Source organism: Phocoena sinus, chromosome 19, assembly GCF_008692025.1.
Source record: "Phocoena sinus isolate mPhoSin1 chromosome 19, mPhoSin1.pri, whole genome shotgun sequence".
Classification (NCBI taxonomy): Eukaryota; Metazoa; Chordata; class Mammalia; order Artiodactyla; family Phocoenidae; genus Phocoena; species Phocoena sinus.
Genome location: NC_045781.1, coordinates 6,351,468 through 6,378,035, shown reverse-complemented (window position 1 = coordinate 6,378,035; position 26,568 = coordinate 6,351,468). Strand labels below are relative to the sequence as shown.

The 26,568-nt window shown below is 53.1% G+C and overlaps 1 protein-coding gene across 4 annotated transcripts in view; it reads left to right on the top strand.

The window, feature by feature from the left end:
- The first annotated feature begins 3,201 nt into the window (after window positions 1-3,201).
- Window positions 3,202-26,568, top strand: part of MYH14 (myosin heavy chain 14) — a 91,279-nt gene continuing 67,912 nt past the window's right edge. The window contains exons 1-10 of one of the 4 annotated variants that reach the window (XM_032612627.1): window positions 3,202-3,240; window positions 8,627-9,037; window positions 13,764-13,920; window positions 16,973-17,000; window positions 17,128-17,230; window positions 17,923-17,946; window positions 19,488-19,580; window positions 19,951-20,014; window positions 22,863-22,961; window positions 23,919-24,059. In XM_032612627.1, coding sequence (XP_032468518.1) covers window positions 8,630-9,037; window positions 13,764-13,920; window positions 16,973-17,000; window positions 17,128-17,230; window positions 17,923-17,946; window positions 19,488-19,580; window positions 19,951-20,014; window positions 22,863-22,961; window positions 23,919-24,059 — 1,117 coding nt within the window. In that variant the 5' untranslated portion in view covers window positions 3,202-3,240; window positions 8,627-8,629. Of the gene's footprint in view, window positions 3,241-4,825; window positions 4,872-8,626; window positions 9,038-13,763; window positions 13,921-16,972; window positions 17,001-17,127; window positions 17,231-17,922; window positions 17,947-19,487; window positions 19,581-19,950; window positions 20,015-22,862; window positions 22,962-23,918; window positions 24,060-26,568 lie in introns of those variants that run through there. The other 3 variants (XM_032612629.1, XM_032612628.1, XM_032612630.1) reach the window with 3 other exon arrangements.

The following is a 26,568-nucleotide window of genomic DNA, read 5'->3' as shown; positions in this document are numbered from 1 at the left end:
GGTCTCGGCTACATTCTGGTGGTTTCACATAGGGATCCACAACGCAAGCTCTGGGGCCAGACTGCTTGGGTCAAATCCAAGTTCTCATGCTTTCTAGCTGTGCAGTCTTGGGCAGTTTTCCCTCAGTGTCCTCACCTATAAAATGAGTATGACACCAGTACCTACCATTTAGAGTTATTGGGAGGATTATGGGACTTAATACATATAAAGAGCTTAGAACTGTGCCTGGCACACAGTAGGCACTCAGTGAATATCAGCAACTATTAATGTGCTTAGTACAGGCATCCAGCTCATAGAAAACCCTCAGCAAAAGGAAGCTCAATATTATCCTTTGGTGATGTCATCAGTTACCCATATAGATCTCCAGTTTAGACCCTCGGTGGGAATGATGACATCACTAGTTGCCAGGTAGATTTAATCCCAGAGGGTGCTGATGACATCACCAGTCACAAGGCAGGAAATGGTTAGAATGTGCATGCCCGAGGCTTCCTTCCTGTTTGAACTTCTGTTGTGTCCCAGGCCACACTCTTCCCTGGGGCACATGAGATTTTCATCTATTTGAGCCCAGTTTTCTATCAGTCAAATGCAGATAATAAAAGTATCAATCTCGTAGGATTGTTGAGAGAATCCAATGAGTTAAATACATACGAAGGGCACAATGTCAAGCACACAGTAGGCACTCAATAAACAGCAGCTCCTGTTAGCCTCACGGCAGGAGGCTTCCATGGTGGACACTCGGGCCGGAGTAACAGGTGCTCTCCTCTCTGTCTTGGTTAACAGCACAGACTCAGGAGTCTGACCTACAGCAGTCTGAGCCCAGATCTGCCATCAGGAGCAGGTGGGTGACCCTGGGCACCTTGCGGGACTGTAAAGTGAGGTAATGACAGTGCCAACTCATAGGACTGGCATGAGGAGGCATTGACATGATGGTCATGTTCCCAGCACACAGTCAACTTCATACCTGTGAGCTGTGTTATCACTGAGGATGTCCTTGGAAAGGTCCTCCCCTCCTTGGAACTCAGTTTCCCTGTCTGCAAAGAAATGGGCAGTGGCCGTGGCAATCTCAAAGCTTCTTGCCTACAAGGACTCACCTTTGCCATTGCTGAGCAAATGCGTTGGGAGTTGGATGCTCTCACTTCTGTCTGCTCTCAGACCAACTCCAGCTCTCTCCTTCTGTCTCTTCATTTCCCATCTCTTACCTGTCTATTTTTCCCTTTCTCTGGCATCTTTGCCTTGCTCTGGACTTTCTCTCTCTTGTTTCTCTCCTGCATGCTATCAGCAGGCCATTTGTAGAGCAATAAATAACAACAGTAATCATAATTTGTTTATTTAGTCTTTCCCCGAGGCCAGGACTGCTCTAAGCTCTTTGCATGTATTAACTCATTTAATTCACACAATACAAGGACTTGTTACTATTGATTCAACAAACACGTATCGAGCGCCTACTGTGTGCCAGGCCCAGAGGAGCCAGCACGCAGCAAAACAAAGATCCTCATCCTTGTGGGGTTTACGTTCTAGTGGGGAGACAGAAGATAAACAGGTAAACAAGTAGAAAAAAAAAACCAACCAAACAAACCTCTACTAGTGCTATGAGGAAAAAAGAACAAAGCAAAGTCAAAGGGAGAGAGAGTGATGAGGGGAAATGTTTTCTACAGAATGGTTAGGACACACCTGCTGAAGGAGGTGACATTGGATCTGACCGGATGACGTGAGAGGGAGGCAGCCATGCAAAACCTGGGGGAAGAAAGATTCCTGGTGAAAGGAACAGCCAGTGCAAAGGCTCTGAGGCAGCACCATGCCTGGGGAGTGTTTGAGGAACAGCCAGAAGGCCTGTATCACTGGAGCTGAATGAAGGGAAAACAGTATCACACAGGGCCCCTGGGGACCACATCATGCAGGGCTTTGTGGGCCATAGTGAGGACTTTCGCTTTTACTCTGAGAAGGAGCCATGAAAGGTTTGGAGCAGAGGAGGGGCACAGTCTGAATAAAGTCTGACAGGATCCCATGGGCAATAGGCTGTGGGGGGAGGGGGAGAGGGAGGTGAAGGTAGAGGCAGAGAGACCATCCTCCCCATTTTACAGATGCAGAAATAAATGGACCCTCACAAAAGGCCAGCAAAGTGGGCTCAAGCCCACACAGCTGTTGAGCAGCAGAGCCAGGTTGGCAGGCTGGCTGGGACTTGAGTCCCAAGCAGCCACCCCCACTGCCAGCCCAGAGGCTCACTCCTCCTGGAGCCTCAATGTACACCTGTAAATGGGGGACACAGCTCAGTGGTGCAGGGCTCTCCAGCGACATGCTAGCTTCGGACATGGACACCACCTCGGGGTTCAGTGGAGCCTTCACTCTGTGACCTTGGGAAGGTGCCTACCTCTCCTGAGCTTCAGTTTTTCCATCTGTAATTTGGGAAGCATTAACTAACGTCTGGGTGTAGCCTGGTGGTTAAGAGCGCAAGTTCTAGCGTCAGATTTGGCGGGATCTGAGTCCTTGCTCTGCCACTTGCCAGCTCCATGACTTTCCGCAATTAAACACCTTCTTTCTAAGCTTCGGTTTATCTCACCTGGAAGATGAAGCTCTTAACAGCACCAATTCCAAGAGGTAGTTGTAAGGATTAAATGAGATCATGCAGGTAAAGCGCTTAGCACAGCTCCTGGCATACATCGGGCACTCAATAAATGATCATTATTATTACTGACAGTAATGCCCACACCTCTGGGTGGGTGAGAGCCTGGGAGAGTGCCTGGTGGTACGCGGTCGGCGTTCGACAAAAGTGAATTCTCTCTCCCTTCCTTCATGCCCGCCGGCTCCCGGGGGACCCAGGCATTCCGGCCTCCGGCCGCCCCCCCCACGCCGACCCTTACAAAGGCCCTCATTCATGCCTCGTGCACAAAGCGGCCCATTCACCCGGGTCCCTTGGGCTTCCCGCCCCTGGCCGCCCCCCGAGTCTCGCCATTGGTCTCACCCCTTGCCTGTCAGACTTTGGGTCCCGCCTATGACCGCGCCGCCTAGCTCCACGCTCCGGCGCCGTTCTTTTCCCACGGCTGGCACACTCCGGCAACTTCTGATTGGCCCCGCCCGCCAGCCGCTCCTCTTGATTGGCGGGAGCGTCCCTCGTGGGCGGGTCCATAGTTTGCCGCAGCGGGCGCCGATTGGCCCCTGCTGCGCTTGTGTGGGCGGGGCTTTCCTGACTGGCCCGCCTCTCTTTCTCCCCAGGCCGAAGCCTCTGGACGGCCCTGGAAGCCGGTGAGTGCCCGGGGCCAAATGCCCGCCTGAGGCGGTGAAGTGGGACTGGGCCCGGGGAGGCTGGAGCTTCGGGGCTCCGGTCGGGGCTCTGGAGGCCGGCGCGAGCTGCGGGGGAGGGGCGGTGACGCGGACAGTCACCTCGGGCGAGCAGCCGGACGGCAGCGGGGGGTCGAAGGGAGGGGGGTGGGGCGGGGCGCCTACACTCCCCCAACTCGAGCTCCTACTATGTGCGAGGCCGGGTCGGGGTCCTCGCCGGAGCCCCAGGCCTACTCCGCAGAAGGGGAAACTGAGGCTCGCTTTGGGACCTTGGACGCTTTAATACCTGAGTCATTGCCTTCAATCCCCCACTCCCAGATGACAGTGTCTCTATTTTCACGTGTAAAAATTGCGGACCAGAGACAGGGATCATCATGACTGGCGGAACAGAAGGGTGGGGAAGGACATCTTTGAGCCCCCACGGTGTACTTGGGTGCTTTTATTTTTATAACTAAATAATTACCTTTAATTATATTAACTCGAGATGGGTTATATTGCACCCATTTTACAGGGAGGGTAAAACAGGCTGGACAGAGGCGGTGACTGCAGGGGGACAGGGTTGAGAACAACACTTCAGAGACCAGCTGTGCGCTGGGTTCCTTTACCTTTTTAATCCCACAGTAGTCCCCCAAGGAAGGCTGTAGTCTCTAATAGATGGGGAAGCAGGTTGAGGGAATTACCAGTTGGGAGGAGGAAATTGACATCTTTGAGGACACGTTGCTCTCAAATCCCCTCTTTAGAATGACAGAAAATGGTCTGGGCTTGGATCCCATTTCTCCCTTTTACTGACCGTATGACCTTGAGCAGTTTACTTCGTTCACCTCTCCATGCCTCAGTTTCCCCATCAGAGAAGTGGAGATTCTGACTGTCCCTATCTTACTGGTTTTTGAGATCATTCTATGAATTTGGACAGCTGTTCTAAAAGCAGGAAAACACCCGGCACATAGTAGGTGCGCTTACCACTATTTAGTCCTCAATTCACCCCTGAGAGAAATGAACTGAAGCTCCAGAGCCTAGAAAAACATTTTGTCGTCTTCTTTGCTACTCCTAGTGCTTTCTGTGGATTGTGTGGTCCCATTTCCAGGGTCGGGGAAACTGAAGTTCAGCGAGATTAAATGACGTCGTGAGGCATTACTTGTTTAAGCGCTGGGCTGGGCACTTTCTCCCACATCGGCTTATTCATTTCATTGGCCTCAATTCGCGGAGAGGAAAGCCGATGCCCAGGAAGCTTGAGCGGGATTTGAACCCCCGGAGTCCTCAGCCCCCTCTGACGCGGGTCCTTGACCTTTGCTCGCCAGAAGAAGGAGGGGCCCCTGGCGCTGCTGCTGCCGCCGCTGCCGCCCACCTGGCAACAGGCTTATCCCCGCCTCCCGCCGTCCCCCTGTCTAGAGCCTTGCAACTCCAGGACCCGCCCCCTTCCCAAGCCGGGCAGGTGCTGGGTGACATCAGAGCCGGGCTCCCTCCCGGTGACGTGACGTGGCCCCGCCCCGCGCTGGACCGCGGAGGTAGCCGCACCTGAGAGCTCGGAAGAGGACTTGGGTTCCCGTGCCTCCTCCCCATCTTCCCGCTTCCTGTACCAAGCCGGCGCCCCCCAGGTAGCCCCGAGGATCCGCGGGTTGAGGGGACAGCTGCACGGGCACTTGGGTCTCAGGGAGATGGGGGTTGGGTGCTGAGATTCCGAGATCTGAGGAGAGGGGCTGGGGGTCAGGAATCCCAGGTCTGATTAAGGACTGCTCTGGGAGTCTGGGCTCCTAGGTCTGGAGGGAGGAAGGCACTGGTGCCAGGACTCTGTGTCTGGGAGCCTGAATTTGTGGGTCTTGAAGGAGGAAGGGGCTGGGCACCTGGACTCCTGGGTCTGGGGGCCCAGATTTCCGAGTCTGGGGGCAGAGCAGACCCCTGAATCCTAGCACTAGACTGAGGTCAGAGGGCCAGATGCCAAGGGCCCCAGCCCCTGCCCCAGGGGCGATCCCTGGCTCCTTTTCCTTTCCAGCCCAGCAGTCTCTGCCCCTCCCAGGGCAGGTGCCCTCACCTGCGCTGGTGACAGAAATGAGCCCTGGCAAAGGTGTTCCTGCAGGCTAGGGAGGGTGGGGCTGCCAAAGGGGCAGGCCCACCTCATCAGAGCTGTTATCAGCCCTCAGAATCTGGATGTCCCAGGCGTCTTCAGCTCTAGCCCGCCTGCAGTAAGGTGAGGGGGCTCGGACTCATGGGTCCAAGGGAGGAGGGGGCTGTAGGTTCCGATTCCTGGATCCTGGATGAGTAGCCTGCTGGGGGCCCAGACTCCTGAGTCTGGAGGAGGAGGGGGCTGGAGGCCTGGACTCCTGGGTCCAAGGGAGGAGGGACTGGGGGCCCAGATTCCTGGCTCTAGGGAGGGGAAGCGTAGGGCTGGGTGATTGCAAAAAACTCCCAAACCCTTCCTGGTCAAAGGCCGCAGGCTGGAGAGGAAGTGGGTGGGGTGAGGGTGGGGGTAAAGTCCCAGGGATGGGCCTTGGCTATGAATGGATCAGGGCTGCTCTCTGTGAATGGATCAGGGCCGTACAGGAGGCCTGGGGTGAGCCTGGGCAACTTGGGGCCTGGGAAGTGGAGAAATGGTATCCAACGGTGGGAGAAGCCTGCTGTTGGAGTGCAGGGGCCTTGGGTTTGAGGCCCGAGAGCATCAGGACCAAATGAGAGCATCAGGGCCAAACGTCACGGGGTGGGCTGGGGGCCTGGGACTGCTGGTGGTGAGGAGAGGGTCTGGGGGGAAGAGGGACATGTGGCCTGGAGCTGAGTTTCTGGGTGAGGGAAAGACAAGAGCCTGATGGGACCAGATTTAGGGATGCCCCAAGAGGAGCTGGGTGTTTGGAGGGACTTCTCCAGGCATATGTCGGAGGTGGGGGGGCCTGGAGGGCAGAGGCAGAGGCACCGAGGTGGGAGAGACAGAACGTTGGGGGGTTCCTGTGACAGGGGTGGCGGTGGCCAGGCAGGGGTGGCTGTTTGAGGAGAGAATAGAGGCCGACTTTTTTCCTGACCTGTGCTTAGACTGCTGTAGAATTGCCGTGGTCTGTTCACTACTGGTCTGCAGCCCCTTTAAGGGCGGGGAGGGGTCTAGCACAGGCTGGCTCCCCCAGTGCCTCCGCTATCAGCTCACAGCTCATCTTGGGTTCTGACTGTCTGAGACTAGAACTGTCCAAGACTAGATCACCCCCAGACCAGGAGCTCCTCAAAGCAGGGCCCTGTCTGACTCATCTCTGGGTCTCCAGACTCACTCTTGGCAGAGCCTGGTACTTGAACAGCCTCAAGGAATGTTGAGTGAATGCAGAAGTGAATGAATGGGGCCAGTCTCCCCATTATAAAGAGAAGGAAGTCAGGTCACAGGGAAGGAAGCCATTAACCAAGGGATGAGATTCAGGTCTGTTCTGGGGTACACCAGAGGTGGTCAGGGAACCTGAGTTACAGAAAACAGATTGACACCCTCCTAGGGCTCACATCTATGAGATCAAGGTCCTCATCACAACACAATCTGACCCCTTTGGTCCCTAATCTTACCTTACCTACCGCCCTCTCTGCCTGGATCACCTGGCACCAGCCACACTGGCCTCTCACAGTGCCACAGACATACAGGCACACACCTGCCCCAGGGCCTTTGCACGGAGCTATTCTCCCAGCCTGGAATGCTTTTCCTCCTGACGTTCCCATGGCTTGCTTCCTTCATCTCCCTCAGATCTTTATTCTGATGCCACATCAAAGAGGCTTTCCCTGGCCACCCCAATTAAAACTTCAGCTCCCCTCAACCCCTAACATCTCCTGTTCCCTGTTTCATTTTTATACTTGGCATGTATCATCATTTAACATACTATATAATTTACTTATTTATCTTTGAATCCATCTCCTGGGATTAGAGCAGTGCGAACTCATACAAACACAATGCAAGCCAAATGTGTAATTTAAAAATTTCTAGGGGCTTCCCTGGTGGCGCGGTGGTTGGGGGTCCGCCTGCCGATGCAGGGGACACGGGTTCGTGCCCCGGTCCGGGAAGATCCCACATGCCGCAGAGCGGCTGAGCCTGCGCGTCCCGAGCCTGTGCTCCGCAGCGGGAAAGGCCACAACAGTGAGAGGCCCGCGTACCGCAAAAAAAAAAAAAAAAAAAAATTTCTAGCCACTTTCAAAATAAAAATATAAAAAGGAACAAGTGACATGAATGTTAATGATGTATTTTATTTAACCCGATACATCCAAAATATTACCAGTGCAATATGTCATCCAATGTAAAAAACACGAATGAGCTTTTTGTTGTACCGTCTTTGAAACTGGGTGTGTGTCTTATGCTCAGAACCCACCTCAGTTTGGATTCTCCATTTCAACTTTCCAGTAGCCACACAGGGCCATGGCTCCCGAAATAGCCAGAGCAGGGCTAGAATGTAAACACCTTAGGAAGGCAGGGATCTTTTTCTGGCTGGTCTTTGGCTATATGGCTGATGCCTTGAATAGTGCCTGGCTCACAGCTTGGCTTATTAGAGAATTAATTCTTAAAAATCTGTTTTATTGAAGTATAGTTGGTTTACAATGTGGTGTTAATTTCTGCTGTACAGCAAAGTGACTCAGTTATACATATATATATTCTTTTTCATATTCTTTTCCATTAGGGTTTATCACAGGATATTGAACATGTGTCCCTGTGCTATACAGTAGGACCTTGTGGTTTATCCATTCTATATATAATAGTTGGCATCTGCTAATCCCAAACTCCCAATCCTTCCCTCCCTCATCCCCCACCCCTTGGCAACCACAAATCTGTTCTCTATGTCTGTGAATCTGTTTCAGTTTCGTGGATAAGTTCGTTTGTGTCATATTTTAGATTCCACGTAGAAGCGATATCATATGATATTTGTCTTTGTCTGACTTAGTATGATAATCTCTAGGTCCATCCCTGTTGCTGCCAATGGCATTATTTCATTCTTTTTTTAATGGCTGAGGAGCATTCCACTGTATATATGTACCACATCTTTGTCCATTCATCTGTTGATGAACATTTAGGTTGTTATTAAAGAATTATTGAATCAGGGATTCCCTGGGGGTCCAGTGGTTATGACTTGGAGCTTTCATTGCTGTGGCCAGGGTTCAATCCTTCGTCAGGGAATTAAGATCCAACAAGCCACGTAGTGTGGCCACACACACACAAACAGAATTATTTAATGAATGAATGGATAGAGAGGTGAATGGGTGGAATGAGTAAAGGAAGATCTGTGGATCCATTTTGCAGACGTGTAAATCGAGGTCTGGTGGAGAAAGGCAGTGGCGACTGCCTGGGGGATCTGGGGTGGGGATGGAGCCCCCCCTTCCCTGAACCTCGCCCTCTGCTCTCTCCCTGCAGACCATGGCAGCAGTGACCGTGTCGGTGCCCGGGCGGAAGGCACCCCCCAGGCCTGGCCCAGTGCCCGAGGCGGCCCAGCCGTTCCTGTTCGCGCCCCGTGGGCCGGGCGTGGGGAGTGTGCCCGGGGGCTCGGCCATGTCCCCGCAGGTGGAGTGGACGGCACGGCGCCTGGTGTGGGTGCCTTCGGAGTTGCACGGCTTCGAGGCGGCGGCCCTGCGGGACGAGGGCGAGGAGGAAGCCGAGGTGGAGCTGGCGGAGAGTGGGCGGCGGCTGCGGCTGCCGCGGGACCAGATCCAGCGCATGAACCCACCCAAGTTCAGCAAGGCCGAGGACATGGCTGAGCTGACCTGCCTCAACGAGGCCTCCGTACTGCACAACCTCCGCGAGCGATACTACTCCGGCCTCATCTATGTGAGTGGCCCCCTCCCGCGGGAGGGCATTGCCCGGGGTGCGGGTCTGGGTGTCAGCGCCACAACTTGAACCAACCTGAGGCTATTTATAATCTTTATCCCATGTCGTATGACTCTGCCTACGCTTACATGCGAAATGATAAACTATTGCATAAAGAGTGCCTCAGACCCCATTGGGGGCGTCCTGTAATATTATAGGGTAGATGCTCCTTATTATTTTCCTTAAGTTAAAAAAATTCTGAATCCTCAAATATAACACATCCAAAGGCTTTGAGACAGGGATATGGATCTGTAGTGATAATTAATGGGAGCCACTGAGTATGGAAAACTGCATGCCTGGCTCTGTGCATTTGTTTCCTTTCATCTTACAAATAGTAGAGTGTTTTATACCTGAAAGGAAACTGAGGCCCAGAGAGATTTAATAACAATAAAAACTAACATTTATTAAGCATGTACTAGGTACTCTAAAATATATTGTTTCAATACATTTGCACAATTATAAAGCATTTTGTCCCCGTTTTACAGATAAAGAAACTGAGGCACAGAAAGGTCAAGTTCCTTGACCAAGGTCACCCAGTTGGACTTGGCAGACGTGGGTAGTCTGGCTCCAGGCCCCACCACTTTGCTATGATGCCTCTTAGGATTAAGAAGGGATTGATGATAGCGAGGTTGACTATGGTCTAGTCTCTGTTAAGCATTCACTGTCTCACATTAAAAGCAAACAGGTGGAGTAGGGCAGCAGTTCTTAACTCTGCCTTCACGTTAGAATCGTGTTAGGAATTTTTTTTAAATACCGACACTCAAGCCCCGCCTCACCCCATTTAAATCAGGCTCTCTGAGGGTGTGACTGGTCTTTTTAATAAGCTTCCAGGGTGGTTCTCAGGGACAGCCAAAGCTGTTATTCAGAGCAAACAGGATTAGAGAGAGTGACGAGGAATGTGGACAATAGTAATGAGAAATAATGATCATGGGTGGCTAGCAAATATTTATCACGCACTTGTGATGTGCCAAGTACTGTACTAAGTGCTTCCTGTGGGTTATCAGCTCACTTCTGGGGCGGAGCTTGTTCTTATCACCTGATGTTTCAGGAATGTTAAGTGACTTGGGTCCCAGGTCACATGGACATGAAGGATTTGAACCCAGGCAGCTGGCCCCAGAGTCATGCTCCAAACACTAGCTTAGAGTGCTGGGGTCTCACTACCTTACGCATTTCAACTGACCCCACAAGAAAAACTACAAAACACCTCGCTAAAACCCTAAAAGGAAAAGTGCTGGTTTTATATTTTTTAAAAAACCACAAAACTTTAATGAGAGTAATAAAAGAACATTTCAATAAATGATGAGATGTATCAAAAAATAAAGATAAATAAACTGGCTCCAGTATCCATCCCATTAAGGGTCACAAGCACAAGATTAGAATGTTTTTTATGAAATCTGATTCCTGTTTGGGGAGGAGACTGAGGTTGTGAGAGGGACAGTGGCTGGCTCAGGGACCCTCAGCTTTTGGTGGCAGGGGTGGGATTTGAACTGAGGGCTGTCTGGCCCTGGATGGAGGTGGCAGCTTCTCCAGGCTGTACTGGGCCCTTGTGATTCCTCACTAACCTTTGCGAGTCCTGGGAAAGAGACCTCTGTCTAGGCCACTCCCCTGGACCTCACCAAAGACAGGGGATCAGAGGGGCACCCAAAACACTGAGCCACCCTTTTCCTGTTAATAAACACTCTGAACCCTCACGGCAACTTTGTAAGGTATCTCCTATCATCCCCATTGTGCAGCTGGGGACACTGAGCCTCAGAGAGGGGCCAGGATTTGGACAAAGCCCCACCAGCTACAAACCAGCTTAACTGGGATTTGAACCCAGGCCATCTGACTGCAGACCCTACATCCTATCCACTGCATTAGGAAGATTATTGGGAAAGTTCAGGGGAAAAAATGGTAAGGCCTGAGCTAAGGCTATGGCCCAAGAGCCAGAGAATTGGGACCTGACAAATGAAAGTGAGATAGAAGATTCCAGAAGCCCAGACAGGAAGCAAATAGGGCCTTAACAATAATTATTAGCAATTAGTGAGGGCCTGCTTTCTCCATCAGGAGCTGCTCTAAACTTCTTTCCAATATGATCTGTTGACCCCCTCTCCACGTAAGGCTGTGAGGTAGGGGTTATCACCTCCTTGGTCCACGGCTTGGAGAGGAGAAGCCATTAGCCCAGGAGTAGCTAACAGCTAACATATTAAACACACACAGGGAGCTCCCTGGAGGTCTAGTGGTTAAGGCTGCAGCGGCAGCGCAGGTTTGATCCCTGGTCGGAGAACTAAGATCCTCGCATGCCGCGCAGCCAATAAATACACAAACAAACAAATAAATAAATATGCGTGCACAGGGCTCCAGGACCCACGCTGAGCCCTGTACTTGCAACGGGAACTTGTGGATGGCTCCTAGCAGCCCTCTGTGGAAGCGCTGTTCCCGTCCCTGTGTGATGAGAAAATGGGACCCAGAAAAGTTAAGGTGCTTGCTCAGGCCACGCAGCTAGAAGATTCGATTCAAACTCCACCTTGTTCGTTCTTGGGCCCTGCTTAATAAATACTAACTGGCCAACTGGTGATGGGGAAGACAGCGCTTCCCAGTGCAAGGAGTGGGGGGCGTCCGGGGTTCTAGAAACCCAGTTTCTGTCGCTAATAGGCTATTTGGCCTTGAGTGGCTCAAGGTCTCGGTCCCTTCACTGGGATGCTCAGGGCAGGAAGGGAACCCATCTGCTGAACACTGGCCATGTTCTCTGCTCCGTGAGACACTGGAAGATGCATGGTGGCGTGCCACTCTCAGAATCCTTCTAGACTGTGTGTGTGGGGGTTACAGCTCCATTTTACCAGGACTGGCAACTGAGGCTCAGAGAGGGCGAGCCCCTTGTGCTAAGTCACACAGGGCTCGAAACCCAGGATGACGTGGCATCCGAATCTGAGTGAACTCTTAGCTTTCAAGTGGGATGGGAACGTGAGCGTCTGGGGACCCATGGCTGGAGTGCCTTTTATGGGGCCCCGCCTTGGGCTGGCTGGTTTTTATTCATTATCATCCTTAATCCCCACAGCCTCTGTAATGAGATGGGGAGGGTTTCTCAGGGAGAAAACCGAGACTGTGGGGAGAGCCACGGGGCTGAGGAGAGGGGGAGGCAGGGAGTTGCACCTGGTGGGTCTGCCTTCAGAGCTCCGAGGGCTGGAGCAGCTACCCCAGACCCTTCCAGCCAGGTTTTCCGCTGCTGTGACCCAGCCACTCAGGTGTCCCCGACCCTCTCTAGGCACACCAGCCTCTGCCCTTTGCCCCCTGGCCTTGGCAGCCAGCTCAGGTTCCATCTGGGGTGTGGCCCTGGCCACAAGGTATGGTTGGCAGGAGGGGGCTGAGATGGGGAGTGGCACGGGTCGGGAAGGCTCCTCTGTCAGCCAGGAGTGGGGGCCTGGGCGCCAGCAGCCATGAGATACCCTCCCTGGGAATGTGGTCCGGCCGCCCTGCCCTCGAGAGCTCCTGGGAGCTGCTGGCAGGGAGGGCAGACACCCAGCAAACCGGTTGTTCCACCCACCCTCCCATCCTTAAAAGCTTGGCACCTGGGAGCCGGGCAGCCTGTGGTGGCCACACCCTCGCTCTGCTTGAGAAGCTCTAGCCATCTGGGAGCTTAAAGCAGTTCTGCTACCAACCAACAAGTAACCGGCTAGCCATTCAACTAGCTAAGTAGCTAACTAGCTGGCTAAGTAGCTAACTGGTTTCATAGTTAACTAGCTAAGCCCCTAAGCAGCTAACTCTCTGCTGGATTAGCTAGCTTAGTCCAGCTAACTTAGCTCGTTAGCTCTCTGGGTTGGTTTAGCTAGGTGATCAGCTAGCCCTCTAGCTGTCTAACTGCCTCTGTCCATCCTAAGTGCGTCTTGTCTACCCGAGGCTCTGTCCGAGCTGGAACAGTTCTTAAACCGTTACAGGGTCCTGCACTCAGGCCCAACAGCTGTGTGGACAAATTCAGGGTGTCCATGAACTTGGATGCAAAAAAAAAAAAAAAAAAAAATCACATCTTTATTTTCACTCACCTTGAGAACCTGTTTAGCATTTCCTCCAGTAGGAAGGAACCACCAAGACGGTCGTGGCAGCAGGTGCTGTGAGTCTGTTGTGAACAGAAACTGCAGACATGCTCTTGTTGTGTTTCAGCTGCTGCACATACTGGGAGCACCCTTCCAAAAATATTCTGTGTATTCAAGCAAATCCATAAAAATATTCTTCTTGTACCCCTTTCAGTGCAAACAGTTCTTACCTTGTCTCCTTTCCGTGATAATATTTTGGAGATAGTTCTCTACCTGTATACAGTACACCAGAAGCATCATAGGAATCCACTGTATGACCGAGCATCCAGATTGTCTCCAGTCTGTCGCTGTTTTAAAAATGATGCTACAGATGAACTTGCACGTGGTCCTTTCACGCATGTGCGAGTCCAAGCAGTGACCGGGCTACAGAGCCTACATTCTCTCTGTGTGTGTGAATCCTCAGCACCTTTGTGCAGTTTGGAAAGCTTCTTTTCAACCATCAGCCTGAAACTGTAACAAATGTTCAAGTCTACATTGTCATGGTGTGAATGGCAGCCCCTTTGCCAGATGTCCTTGTGCAGTGCACAACCTGCCCAGCTGTACACGGCAGCCCCATGCCGCCCTCTGGGCCACAGGCAGGCAGCTAGCTGAGGCCCTCTCCTTCTTGCCCACTGCAGACCTACTCCGGCCTTTTCTGTGTGGTCATCAACCCGTACAAGCAGCTTCCCATCTATACGGAGGCGATTGTGGAGATGTACCGGGGCAAAAAGCGCCACGAAGTGCCGCCCCACGTGTACGCAGTGACTGAAGGGGCCTACCGAAGCATGCTCCAGGGTGAGTGTGGGCTTGGGCTGCTGGAGGTGCCTCTTCAGTGGGGACTGGGCTGGGGGTCAGGATCAGATGACAGGTCAAGGATTTCAGACACTGTGAGGCTTCTTTGTGGGGCAGGAGGTAACACCAGTGGAGGGCTGAGTGGGCGAGGCTCTGGGTCCTACCAGACAGGCCCCTTTTTATCTGTCTCTCTGTTCACCCCTTCCCTCAACAAGTCTCATTTGGGACCTCACTGTTGCCAGCTCTTGCAAAAATTGCTCTTGAAACAGTGATTCTTAAGACTGTTCATTCATTCAGCATGTATATTGTTGCCATGATCGACATTGTCATGGGTGAATGGCTGCCCTTTAGACGACGGGCAGCATGGGGTCGCTGTGTGCAGCTGGGCAGGCTGAGCACTGCGCAAGGATGTTCGTCAGAGGGGCTGCCATTCACCCCATGACAATGTCGATCAGTTCTGGCAAAATTCCATAATTCCCATGTAGTATTCATACTACACTCATTAGATATTTATTATGTATGCATACATGCATATATATATATATATAATAAAATACCTGCAAATACCTGCATTATGCACTCAAACATTTATATATAATGTTTTTATAGTCACATTATAAATTTGTGTTTAGTCAGAGGTAACATTTTATTTGGTTATGTAATCTAATTTGTTACATATTTTTTATACTAGTTAATATAACAGGAATAAATGTTCAAGAAAATAAGAGTGAGTGCCTACTCTGGGTCAAACACTTTTCAGGGATGAACACATTTAACATCACAGCCACCCTATGAAGGAGGTGTGCTCGTTATCCCTGGTTGCCAGATGGGGAAACTGAGGCATAGAGCAGCACAGTCACTGCCCACCGTCCCACTGGTGGGTCAGTGGCTGAGGTAGGATTCGAACCCAAGGCCCCCAGCTGCAGCTTGCGTGTCGGTCACACTGTATCATGTCCTCGTCCTGGGCTGGGCACTGTTCAGTTTTGACATGTGACCCTCCTGGATTCTAATACCCAACCCTGACTCAGCCTCTTGCTTGCTGTGTAGCCCTGGGAAAGTGGCTGTCCCTCTCTGAGCCTCAGTTTCTTTTTTTTTTCTTTTTTTTGGCCACACCGTGAGGCTTGCAGGATCTTAGCTCCCCGACCAGGGATTGAACGTGGGCCCCAGCAGTGAAAGTGCTGAGTCCTAACCACTGGACCACCAAGCAATTCCCCCTAAGCTTCAGTTTCCTCGACCTGTAAAATGGAGACAATAAACTCCAACTGAACAGAATGTAATTCACTCAAGAAACTTCAATTTGAGCCCCTACCATGTTCCTCCTTGTGCTGAGCATGTGAAATTCAAAGACACGAGAGCAAGATTCTGGATCCCAGGTTCAGCCCTGGATACAAAACAGGCCACAAAACTGTATTATATACTAGCTGGTATATTAAAAAAACATTGAAGATTCTCTCTGAGTTCTGACTATGGCCCTGTGAGGTAGGGGCTGTTTTGAGCCCCGTGTTTCATCTCCAAGATTCTTTTCTTTTTTCTGGCCACGTGGTGCAGCTCGCGGGATCTTAGTTCCCCGACCAGGGACCAAACCCGGGCCCCTGCAGTGAAAGCACCAAGTCCTAACCACTCTGCCCCATTTTTCAGATGGGGAAAGTAAGGCACAGAAGACCTCAGAGACTGACGCAAGGTCACACAGCAAGGCGGGGAGGTGGCTGGGCCTTGAACCCATGTCCATAGGCTCCCAAACCAGGCTGCTAACTCTGAGGCCCTATTGAATGCAGCCCTCTCTCTGGCTTAAAACCACCCAGAGACCTCCTGCCGTCCTTAAAAACCATCCAGACCCTTTAATCGTGGTCTCCAAACCCATCTGCATCATCTCCAGCTCTGCCCCCTCCCCCAGCCTCACCGGCCTCCTTGCTGTCTCTCAAACATCTCCAACTTGGTCCCACCACAGGGCCTTTGCACTGGTTGTGCCCTCTGCCTGGAATGCTTTTTCCCTGCTTCCTCGACCTTTAGGGCTGAGCTGAAACAGCACCTCTTCTGAGACGCCTTCTGGCCCTCGACCCCTCCCCTCAGTCACTTCTTATGACTTTAGACCAGGGCTTCTCAACCCTGGCTCTGTTGACGTTGGGGCTGGATGATTCTTTGGAGTGGGGGGTCGTCCTGTGCATCATAGGATATTAAGCAGCATCCCTGGGCTTTACCACTAAAACTTGTAGGACAGCCCTCCCAGGTTGTGACAACCAAAAATGTCTCCAGACATTGCCAGCTGTCAAATCTTCATTTTTAGTTTATGGGGGGGGGGGTTGTTGTTGTTTTGTTTGTTTGTTTGTTTTGCTGTGCTGCATGGCCTGCGGGGATCTCAGTTCCCAGACCAGGGATTGAACCCAGGCCACGGCAGTGAAAGCCCAGAGTCCTAATCACTAGGCCACCAGGAAACTCCCCTAGTTTATGTGCTTTTATCCCCCACTCAAGCGGATGCTCCATGAGGGCAGGGACCTTGCAAATTCCCACTGCCCTCAGTGTCTGACACTTAGTAGGTGGTCAGTGTGCATTTGTTGAAGGGTTGTGTCAAGCCCAGGGCGAGCGCAGGAGGAGATGGTGGTGACTGAGCTGTGCTCTCTGCCCTCAAGTTGGGCAGATGACCCACCAATGGGCCACCAGTCACCATAACTACGATTCTGTGGCCTGTTTTCTATTAGAGGCTGAGCCTGGGGTCCAGGATCTCACTCTCATGTCTTTGAATTTCACACACTCAGCACAAGGCAGCACACGGTAGGGACTCAAATTGAAGGTTGTTGAATGAATCACATTCTGTTCAGTTGGAGCTTGTTGTCTCCATTTTACAGGTGAGGACACAGGCTCAGAGAGGGGTAGCTGCTTTCCCAGGGTCACACAGCAAATGAGAGGTTGAGTTAGGGTTAGGTATTAGAATCCAGGAGGGTCACATGTCAAAATCCAAGCTTTTCCTTAGCCCTTGGGAAGGATTTTGAAAAGAGGGTGGCCAGTGTCTCGCTGGAGAAATCCTCCCAGGTGACACGTCCCTCTCTGTCCCCTACAGATCGTGAGGATCAATCCATTCTCTGCACGTGAGTAATCCTGAAGGACTTCCTGGAGGAAGCGGGGTCCCGGCTGGGAGTGGCTCTGCTTGGAATGGGCGGGGCTTACCTCGGAACATTGCTGACCCTTTTTGTTTCCCTTTGTGCCCCCCCTTAGCGGGGAGTCTGGGGCTGGGAAGACAGAAAACACCAAGAAAGTCATCCAGTACCTCGCCCACGTGGCATCATCGCCAAAGGGCAGGAAGGAGCCGGGTGTCCCGGTAAGTGACCTGCCTTGGGATGTACTCTGGACCCTGCCACCAGCAAGGCCCCCTCCATCTCAGGTTCTGCTTCCCCCCATAGCTAACTCCCTGCCTCCCTCATGGAGGGACACAGTTGTGGGCCTTCTCCTGGCTGCCCATGCCCCCTGCGTCCCTACTGTGTGCCTGATATAGTGCTGGGAGCAGAGGCAGGGTAGACACAAAAATGTGAAGGCCAGTCCTTGGCCTCATTGGCCCTTGGAACAGCACCTGGCACACAGTAGGTGCTTACATTCCAGAGCATCCACTGTGTGTCAGGCCTGTTTAGGTTCTGGCAATGCCCAGGTTTGCTCTGTAAGTGAGCATTTATATAGTGCTAGTCCCTTTGCTTCTATTACTGTAACACGCCAGTGAGGTGGGTGTGGTCTTCCTGCGTTAAAGACGGGAAGAGTCACAGCTGGGGTGAATTGGTTGTCCGAGGCCGCACACCCAGGAAGGACCAGCCTGGATTCAAACCCCAGGTGCTGTGGGTAACCCTCCCCCAGCCCGATGCCACCCCACTCCACATGGCCAGTTTCCCCAGCCCCTCGTCTCTCCGCCTCACCCCACCCACCACCTGAGACCACCAGTTCACCTGTGTGTCTGTCCATGTTCCATGTGCTGTGTCCTGGTCCGTGTCCCGGTCCGTGTCTCGTGTCCTGTGACTTCCCCAGGCCTCCACCAGCACCGTGTCTTATGTGAGTAGTGGGGAATCACCTCGAGTCCTGTCACCCCTCTTACCACCTGGGTCACCCCAAACCACAGTCTTCCTGGCAGACAGGGCCCCCTCAGGCACTGATGGTCACCCCTGCCAGGAAGCCACATTGCCACTTATGACAGTCCTGCTGTGTGCACGCCCAGCCCCACACTGTCATTTCATACAACCCTACTGTGTGCACACAGGCCCCCCCCACCCCACTGTTGCTTATGGCAGCCCTACTGCATGCACACACCTAGGGCCCATGCTGGCATTTAGTGTGGTCCTACCGCACGTGTGCAGACCCCAACCACACAGCCGTTTCTGTTAGCCCTACTGTGTGCAGACTGGCCACAGATCCCAATGTGAAACAACCCAGAGGCCCAAACTACCATTTATTGTTGATCTGCTAACAGAGCCCACAGACACCACGAGTTCACACAACCCACAGACCCACACTGACAGCTATGGTAGGCGTAATGTGTACTCCCAGCTCAGGCTAGTGTCTGAGGGCTCACAGGGCATTTGAAGAAATAGTTAGTGTCCTTGAGAGCCTGGCTAGGAAAGAGGGGAAGGGGATTGCTGTTGACTGAGCACCTACTATGTTCCTGGCTCTGACAGCGAGGTGGCTGTAGGGAAGTTCAGAATAAGATCCCTACCCGTGGGGGTGGGGGGAGGGATAAACTGGGAGTAGAGGATGAAAAGATGCACATTACCATGTATAAAATAGATAAACACCAAGGATTTACTGTATAGAACAGGGAACTATATTTAATATCTTGTAATGGACTATAATGGATAAGAATCGGAAAAAGAAGAACATAGGTATATACATATATATGTATAACCATATCATTCTGCTGTATACCTGAAACTAACACAATATTATAAATCAACTATACTTCAATTTTAAAAAAAGGTTCCTATCTTAAAAAAATAAATAAATAAAAAATCGCTACCCATGGATCAGCCCGACTGGGGGAGGAAACTACCAAGCTGCCAAACAGTTTGAAGCACTTTACATAGATGGTATAGGTTTTTCTTTAATTCTACAAGTGATACGTGAGTACGTATTCGCTGTAACAACAACAACGATCAGATAAAGTGAAATTCCTCTTTCCTTCTCTCAGTCCTCCTTCCTTGGAGTGTCTTATGCTGTTGACAGTTTGATGTGTATCCTTGCAGGCCTTTCTCTAAATGTTTACTGACGTGTCTATCCTTATAGAAATAGGAGTCCTGTTTTGTGGTGTGCTTTTCCCTCAATTCATTTTTTATTAATGGGATCACACTGTAGGTATTTTCCTGCAACTTGCTTTTTGTTTTGTTTTGTTTCCACTAACAATGTATCCTGGAGATGTTTCCTCGTTCCCTTCACAGTAGACTGAAGGGCAAGACCCAGATGCAGGAAAGAGGGCACACACCCAGACACACAAAGGCCCCACACACACAGACACTCAGCCAGCTGTGACACAGATCCACCCCCCTTACAGCTGGGCCAACCCCCCTCCCCCCACTGACGGGTCATCCCCCGTGCCCCTGCAGGGTGAGCTGGAGCGGCAGCTTCTTCAGGCTAACCCCATCCTGGAGGCCTTTGGCAACGCCAAGACAGTAAAGAATGACAACTCCTCCCGATTTGTGAGTGCTGGGGAAGGGCGGTGCCTGGGCCTGAGTCAGAGAAACAGGAGCTGGGAGTTTAGGAGGATGGTGGAGGGGAGGCAGGATGTATGGGTCTGTTGAAGGAGGAGGGGCCTGGGGGCCGTGGCTCCTAGGTCTGAGGGATGAAGGAGCTGGGGACCTGGGTCCCAAAGAAAGAAGTCAAAGGGGCCTGGACCTTGAATTCCCCTAGGAACTGCCCCCCGAACTGGAACCTCACGATTGGAGTGGGGTTCAGTGGAGGGAGAAAGCAAGAGGCAGCCCTGGCTCTGGGAGGTGTGAGTGTGGGTTGGCGGTGCTCTCTAGGCCCACGGGATCTTTGGCTAAGTCCCTCCACCTGCTTCCCTCGCAGGGCAAATTCATCCGCATCAACTTCGACGTTGCCGGGTACATCGTGGGCGCCAACATCGAGACTTGTATCCTCTCACCGCCTGGAGGGGTGCCTGGTGGGGGGACGAGGGGTGGCAGCCAAGGAGAGTGGCTCTTGGGATCTCACCGCTTACGGAAAACAGGTGTCCACACTCGCCGGGAAACCTGGCTCCCTGCAGCTCAGAAACTGTGCCTCAGTTTCCCCCTCTGCAGAAGGGGAAGGATCCTAGAACCTCAGGAAGGGGCAGTGGCAGCATCTCCACACGAAGGGAGGAGGGCAGGGCCTCCCGGAGCTTTTAGGAGAAGGCCAGCCCAGCCTTGCTATGGGGCGGAGGGTCGGCTATGACTTAACCATAAGGGTCGCGAGCGCCGGCAGCAAAAGGGGAAGGCATGTGGGGCTGAGTAGGGGGGGCAGGCAGCGCCAGCTTCCAGAGGCCTTGCCCCATGGAGTCACACGGGATGTGCTTAATTCCCAGGTGTGCCAACACGTGTGAAATGTTTTCTACCAGGCATGCTCATCAGAGACTCCGTGCCCAGGGTTTTTACTGGGGGCTGATCACATAGGCACCCTCTCCCTGTCACGTACCCAAATTCCGGAGTCCCTGAAGGAAAGCGGGTGTTCAGAAGAAACCATGTTGTTTTGCACAAACAGTTTAGGTGCAGGGAGCCCCTCCTATCAGCCAAGGAAGGCTGGGAACCCTCCCGAAATCCAGATTCCCAGACACCAGCCAGAGGTGGGCCTTCCAAGCCGGCTGACTCAGGCCAGCTGTGTCAATCCTTTCCCACACTGCTCGGTAGGAATTTTTTTTTTTTTTTTTTTTTTTGCAGTACGCGGGCCCCTCACTGCTGTGGCCTCTCCCGCCGTGGAGCACAGGCTCCGGACGCGCAGGCCCAGCAGCCATGGCTCACGGGCCCAGCCGCTCCACGGCATGTGGGATCCTCCCAGACCGGGGCACGAACCCGCGTCCCCTGCATCGGCAGGCGGACTCCCAACCACTGCGCCACCAGGGAAGCCCTACTCGGTAGGAATTTAAAAGATAAAACCCAGAAGCTCCAGGAGTGCAGAGCATAAGAGAATGAGCGAAGAAATCACACCCACCCGCGTTCGAGTCCCAGCTCTGACACTTTGAGGCTCTTGAGCACGTGATTTGACCTCTCCGGGCTTCAGTTTTCCCCTCTGTAGAAGGGGACAGATCGTTGAACCTACTCTGGAAGGGTCTGAAGGGAGGCAGGTTCTTAGCGTGGCCCCTGCCACATCGTAAGCACTCAAGCATGAGCTCTCTGGGAACTCCCTGGCGGCCCAGTGGTTAGGACCCGGCGCTCTCACTGCCGAGGGCCCGGGTTCAGTCCCTGCCTGGTCGGGGAACTAAGATCCCGCAAGCCGTGTGGCACGGAGGAAAAAAAAAAAAAAAAAAGAACGAGCTATCATTATTAGGAATGAATGATTAGATTAGCAGTGTCCTTATAATGTTAATATTGTTAATAATTATTCATTGCAATGTGGTTGATATTCATAACAAATCACATTCCCATCCCCGCGGTATCTAAGCTCACTGCCCTCCCCCCACCCCGCCGGTAATCTGGGGGAGGGTTGAGAAGCAGTGTGTTGGTGAAGGGTTTTTCCTAAGAGGGCTTAGGGAGTAAGGAAACAGGGATCTCTCTGTCAAGGAGCTGGGCCCCATGGACTCTGCTGTCACCTGGTAACTTCTTCCTTGGGCTCAAGGCCTCATGTCCCCAGCTTCTGATCCCCACAGTTCCTGTGGCCCGTCACCTCTCTGCATCATGGTTCCTGCTCACACAACTTCTTAGAGCTCACGGCTCTCCCTGCCCCATCCATCCTGCCATCCCAGGCCTCCACGGACCCTGGAATCTTCTCTGCCTGCTTCCAAACGCTAACTTTCTCCCATCCACACTCCCCATCCAGTTGGGGCTGCCCCCACCAGGCACGGCTCTCCTTCCTGGCTGTCTCTGCCTCGGGGCCAATGACCGGCCTGTGGTCATTGGTGTTCGCGGGGCAGGTGCCACCCCCGGGGTCAAACAGATGGATCCCGGGCTTGGCCTGACCCCTCACACCAGCATCAGCCTGTCCAACATTTCTTGAGGGTTTACTGCGTGCCTAGCAGTGTCCTGAGAACTCTCCATATGTTAACTCGGTTCCTCGTCTCTGTAACCCTGTGAGGCAGTTGCTGTTATCATCCCATTTCACAGAAGAGGAAAACGAGGCTCGGGGCTGTCATCACCCAGGGTCTCACAGGTCGTGCATGCTCCCTTCACCCCACCTTGCCCTGTGGGACCTCCTCCCGTGGGTCCTCCCTGTCTCACCCAAGCAGGTTAGCGCCCCAGGGTTTTGGGTCAATGGTTTGCAGTCCATCTTGGGCGAGGCTCCCCAAGGCAGGTCCTGCATTATGACAGTCGTGCAAAATATGTGCTCGGAGGTCCATGAGTGAAGGACACAGACGGCTACACCAATTATCCGATGTTTTATTTTCCTTTAAGGCGTCTCACCAATTTTCAGTGTGTAAACGTGCCATGTGGCTTTCCCAGAGGGAGAAGCTGAGAGCCCCAGTAGTCATACGGGGAAACTGAGGCTGAGAGGGTCATGACAGCGGGAGGTATTCTTATCCTTGGTAACGAAAAACCAGGCACAGCTCCAGTGTTTGACACGTAATAACTCATTTACCCCGACAGCACCTCATAGACTCACGGACGGGTGTCGGTATCGGGCCCCTTGCACAGATGAGGAAACTAAGGCTTGAGGCCTTAAGTGACACATGTCCAAAGCCACTGGTCCAGTTAGCGACCAGGTCGCCGGCCGGGGCTATGAGTGACTCCACTGTTCCACGGGATAGCAGGGGGTTCCCCTCCATGTAGCACCTTAACTCACCCCCCACCCAGACCTGCTGGAGAAGTCGAGGGCCATCCGCCAGGCCAAGGACGAATGCAGCTTCCACATCTTCTACCAGCTGCTGGGAGGCGCCGGGGAGCAGCTCAAGGGTTAGTGTCCAATGGCTCCCCACCCCTCCCGGGGGTCTGGGTGGTGGCCGCGTGTGGACCCCCTGGGGCGGAGGACATGGGAGGCACTAACCTTTGTCAAGCACCTGCTTTGTGTCAGGCTCCTGCTGGGTGGTGGATTCTCTCGCCTCCCGGATCCCACCGCCCCTGGTTTCTGCCGCCTCTCGACTCCTGCCACCCCCAGACTCTGCTGCCCTCTGGTTCCCGCTGTCTCCCGGGCCTTGCTCATGCCAGCTACGTGGCCACGTGTCTCCTGCCCACACTCACTTCTCTCCTGAAGCTCCGGGGCTCTGCTTACTCCAGCGGGTGCTGTAACAACTCCAGCTTTGCCATCTCGTGGTTCCCGAAGATCGTGGTTTGCGTGGCTTGTAGGCTCCTGCTGCCTCATGGCTCCTGCCTGAGACTCCTTCTGTCTCCTGCTCTGCGCTCCTCCGGCCCTCTGGCTGTGGAAACGCCCCAAGGCTGTCTCGTCTACAGTGGCCCCGCTGCCCTGTGGCTCCCTGTCATTCTGGCTTCTTCCACCCCGTAGCTTGGGCCGCCTCCTGGCCCCTCCGCACCCAGCCTCCTGCTTACGGTGGCTTCCGAACCCTGTGCCATCGACCCCTCCTGTCCCATGGCTTCTGCTAACTCAGGCACCCGCAGCCCTGTTGCTTCTGCCAGTGGGCGGCTCCTGCCTTCTCTGGGCAACTCTGCGACTTGAGGATCATTATGGAAGGAGGGAAGAGGAAAGGTCTAATATGTGCTAAGTACCCACTTCACGCCTGGCCCTTCCCACCAAACCCTTGAAGAATGGATCCCCACTCGTTTGACAGAGGAGGAGACCGAGGTTCCTAGTGGGGAAGTGATGCTCTTCCTGGGGTGGCTATTGAGGAAGCCGGGACTTGAGTCTGACTCTATGGCTCATTCTTGACCTTGGCCTCCCCCCCGTTATTCCTACAGCCGACCTCCTCCTGGAGCCGTTCTCCCACTACCGCTTCCTGACCAACGGGCCATCATCCTCTCCGGGCCAGGAGCGTGAGCTCCTCCAGGAGACACTGGAGTCCCTGCGGGTCCTGGGATTCACCCACGAGGAAATCACCTGTGAGTGAGACATGAGCCCAGAGCCCCCCATGAAGGATGGGGGTGGACACCTGGCCATTCATTGCTTGGTTTGAAAACTAAAACAGGGAACGGAGGAAGGAGGAAGCTTTAAGTAGGGGATCGGGAAGGACACACTGAGATGGTGATGTTTGCGCCAAGGCCTGGAGAGCCGAAGGTGTGAGCATTGGTGCTATCTGGGAAGAGCGGTCTAGGCAGGGGGAAACAGCATGTGCAAAAGCCCTGAGGCAGGAAAGGCGTGGCATGTTTGAGGAATCGAAACTTCTCGAATGGATTCAATTAGTGGGTGACCCAGGGGAGTGGGGAGATGGAGCCACAGAGGCAGGTGGGGCCTCAAATGCCAGCCTGAGGGACTGGGATTTGTCCTGAGGGCACTGGGGAGCCATGGGAGGGCTGGGAGCCGTGGAGGAGCAGCTCTGGGCCGTGTGGAGGATGGACTGGAGGGCAGGAGGAGGCTGAAGCGAGGGTGCAGGGAAGACCCTGCCCCTGGCCCAGGGTCTTCCTTGGTTGGTCTGGGCTCGGGAGCACTGGGGTGAAATACTCAGCTCGTTATCCGTGTTCTGCTGCTTTGCCCCCCACCTTTCTCACCAAACAGTACCTTTTGACAGTAGTTCCGTTGCAGTACAGTATTCGTTTGCCAGGGCTGCCATCACAAAGCACCGTAAACCGAGTGCCTTAAACAAGAGAAATTGATCACGTCCCAGGTCTGGAGGCCAGAAGTCCGAGATCGAGGTGTTGGTGGGGTTGGTCGGTCCTGGGAGAATCTGTTGCCTTCCCCTCCCCTAACTTCTGTCACCTGACCTCCGCCTTCACCTTCATGCGGTGCGCCCGCCTCCCTGCCCAAGCATCTGTATGCAAATCTCTCCTTTTATGGGACACCCATCATTTTGGATTAGGGGCCACCGCACTCCCGTGGGATCTCATCTTAACTTAAATAATTACAGCTGCAACGACCCAATACCCAAATCAGGTCACATTCTGAGAGGTCCCAGGCATTAGGATTTTAATGTATTTTTGGAGGGAGTAGGGGGACACGATTCAACCCATTACGCACACATAGAGGGGGAAATCTCAGTCTTTTTTCCGGCTACCTGGCATTTCATTGTCTGGATGAATTGTGATTCCTTTCACCAGTCCCGTGGAGACCCTGATTTCCAGTTCTGAGCGGGGCCGGGGCTGGGTCTCATTCTCCTCTGGTCTCTGGGGCTGCGGAAGGCCTCGGGAGCAACTGTGGGCTCCAGGGCCAATGGGGAGGGCTGGAGACCCAGTGCCAGGTTGGCTGTCCACCCAGGCAGCGAACAGGCCAGCGTCCTCAGGCATATTGACACAGGGTCCCAGGCCTCCCTGCTAGATTGCCCAACCACGGGTTGCGTAACTGCCCTGCTCCTCCCTGGGCAACTGACAAACAAATTCAGATGGAGGCCACAGTGGGGGCCTGAGCCCCTCAGGTACCGCCTGCCCTCCTGACACAGGTCACCTCAAGTAACCCTCCTGCCGTGTGGTGGGCGCAGGTAGCAGCTCCAATTTTTCCAGTCCCGAAACAAAAATTTTGCAGCACCGTCGGCGTGTAGTGACATAATCTGAATATGATCAAAGGTCATCGTGTGAAAACCGAGTCGCCCTGGGCCCCTCTGAGCCCAGTTTTCCACTGTTAAGTTTCCTGCATCTCCTGCCAGAAATATTTCAGACATGTAAGAAAAGACACACATTATTCTCCAGCCCCAGGGCTGATGGTCAGCTCTAATGTTTATCAAAATGTTACCGAATTTCTGGGACTTCCCTGGCGGTCCAGTGGTTAAGACTCTGCGCTTCCACTGCAGGGGGCATGGGTTCAATCCCTGGTGGGAGAACTGAGATCCTGCATGCTGCCCGCCCCCCCCCCCCCCCCCCCGCAAAAAAAATGTTACTCTATTTCTCTCCTGATTTAAAAGTTCCTGCGCAGTGGTTGATCCAGATGGGCCCCACCTCCCTGACCTTCCTCCCAGTACCCGCCCAGAGGCACCAAGTAACAATGAAAACACCTGGCATATCAGGCCCCGCACCCTGGCCTGGGTCCTGGGCGGCACTGGGGTAGAACGCTCAGCTCATCGCCCCCCGTGCTAGCGTGGGCTTTGTCCCCTACTTTTCCCACCAAACAGCGTGTTTGGCAGTCATTCTGGTTTTGTAGGTATAGGTGAATTTCAGGTTTTTTTGTGGTTGCAGAAGGTTTCACTGTTTAGATGAACCGTGATTCTTGTAACCTGTCTGTCCCTTGCAGACACACCCTTCGGGTGACTGCCTCCTATTGCTGTTGGAATCAAAAAGTGCCAAGAATATCCTTATAAGTAGATCTTTGTGCTCGTGGGCGAACAGAACTGCAGGATCAGTTCTTAAGCCACAAAATACTGAGTCCAAGGAGAGGTGCAGTTTTTGGTTTTATCCAGCTTTCACGGAAATCTAACAGCCTTATTGAGATATCATTCACATACCAAAACATTTACCTATTCAAAGT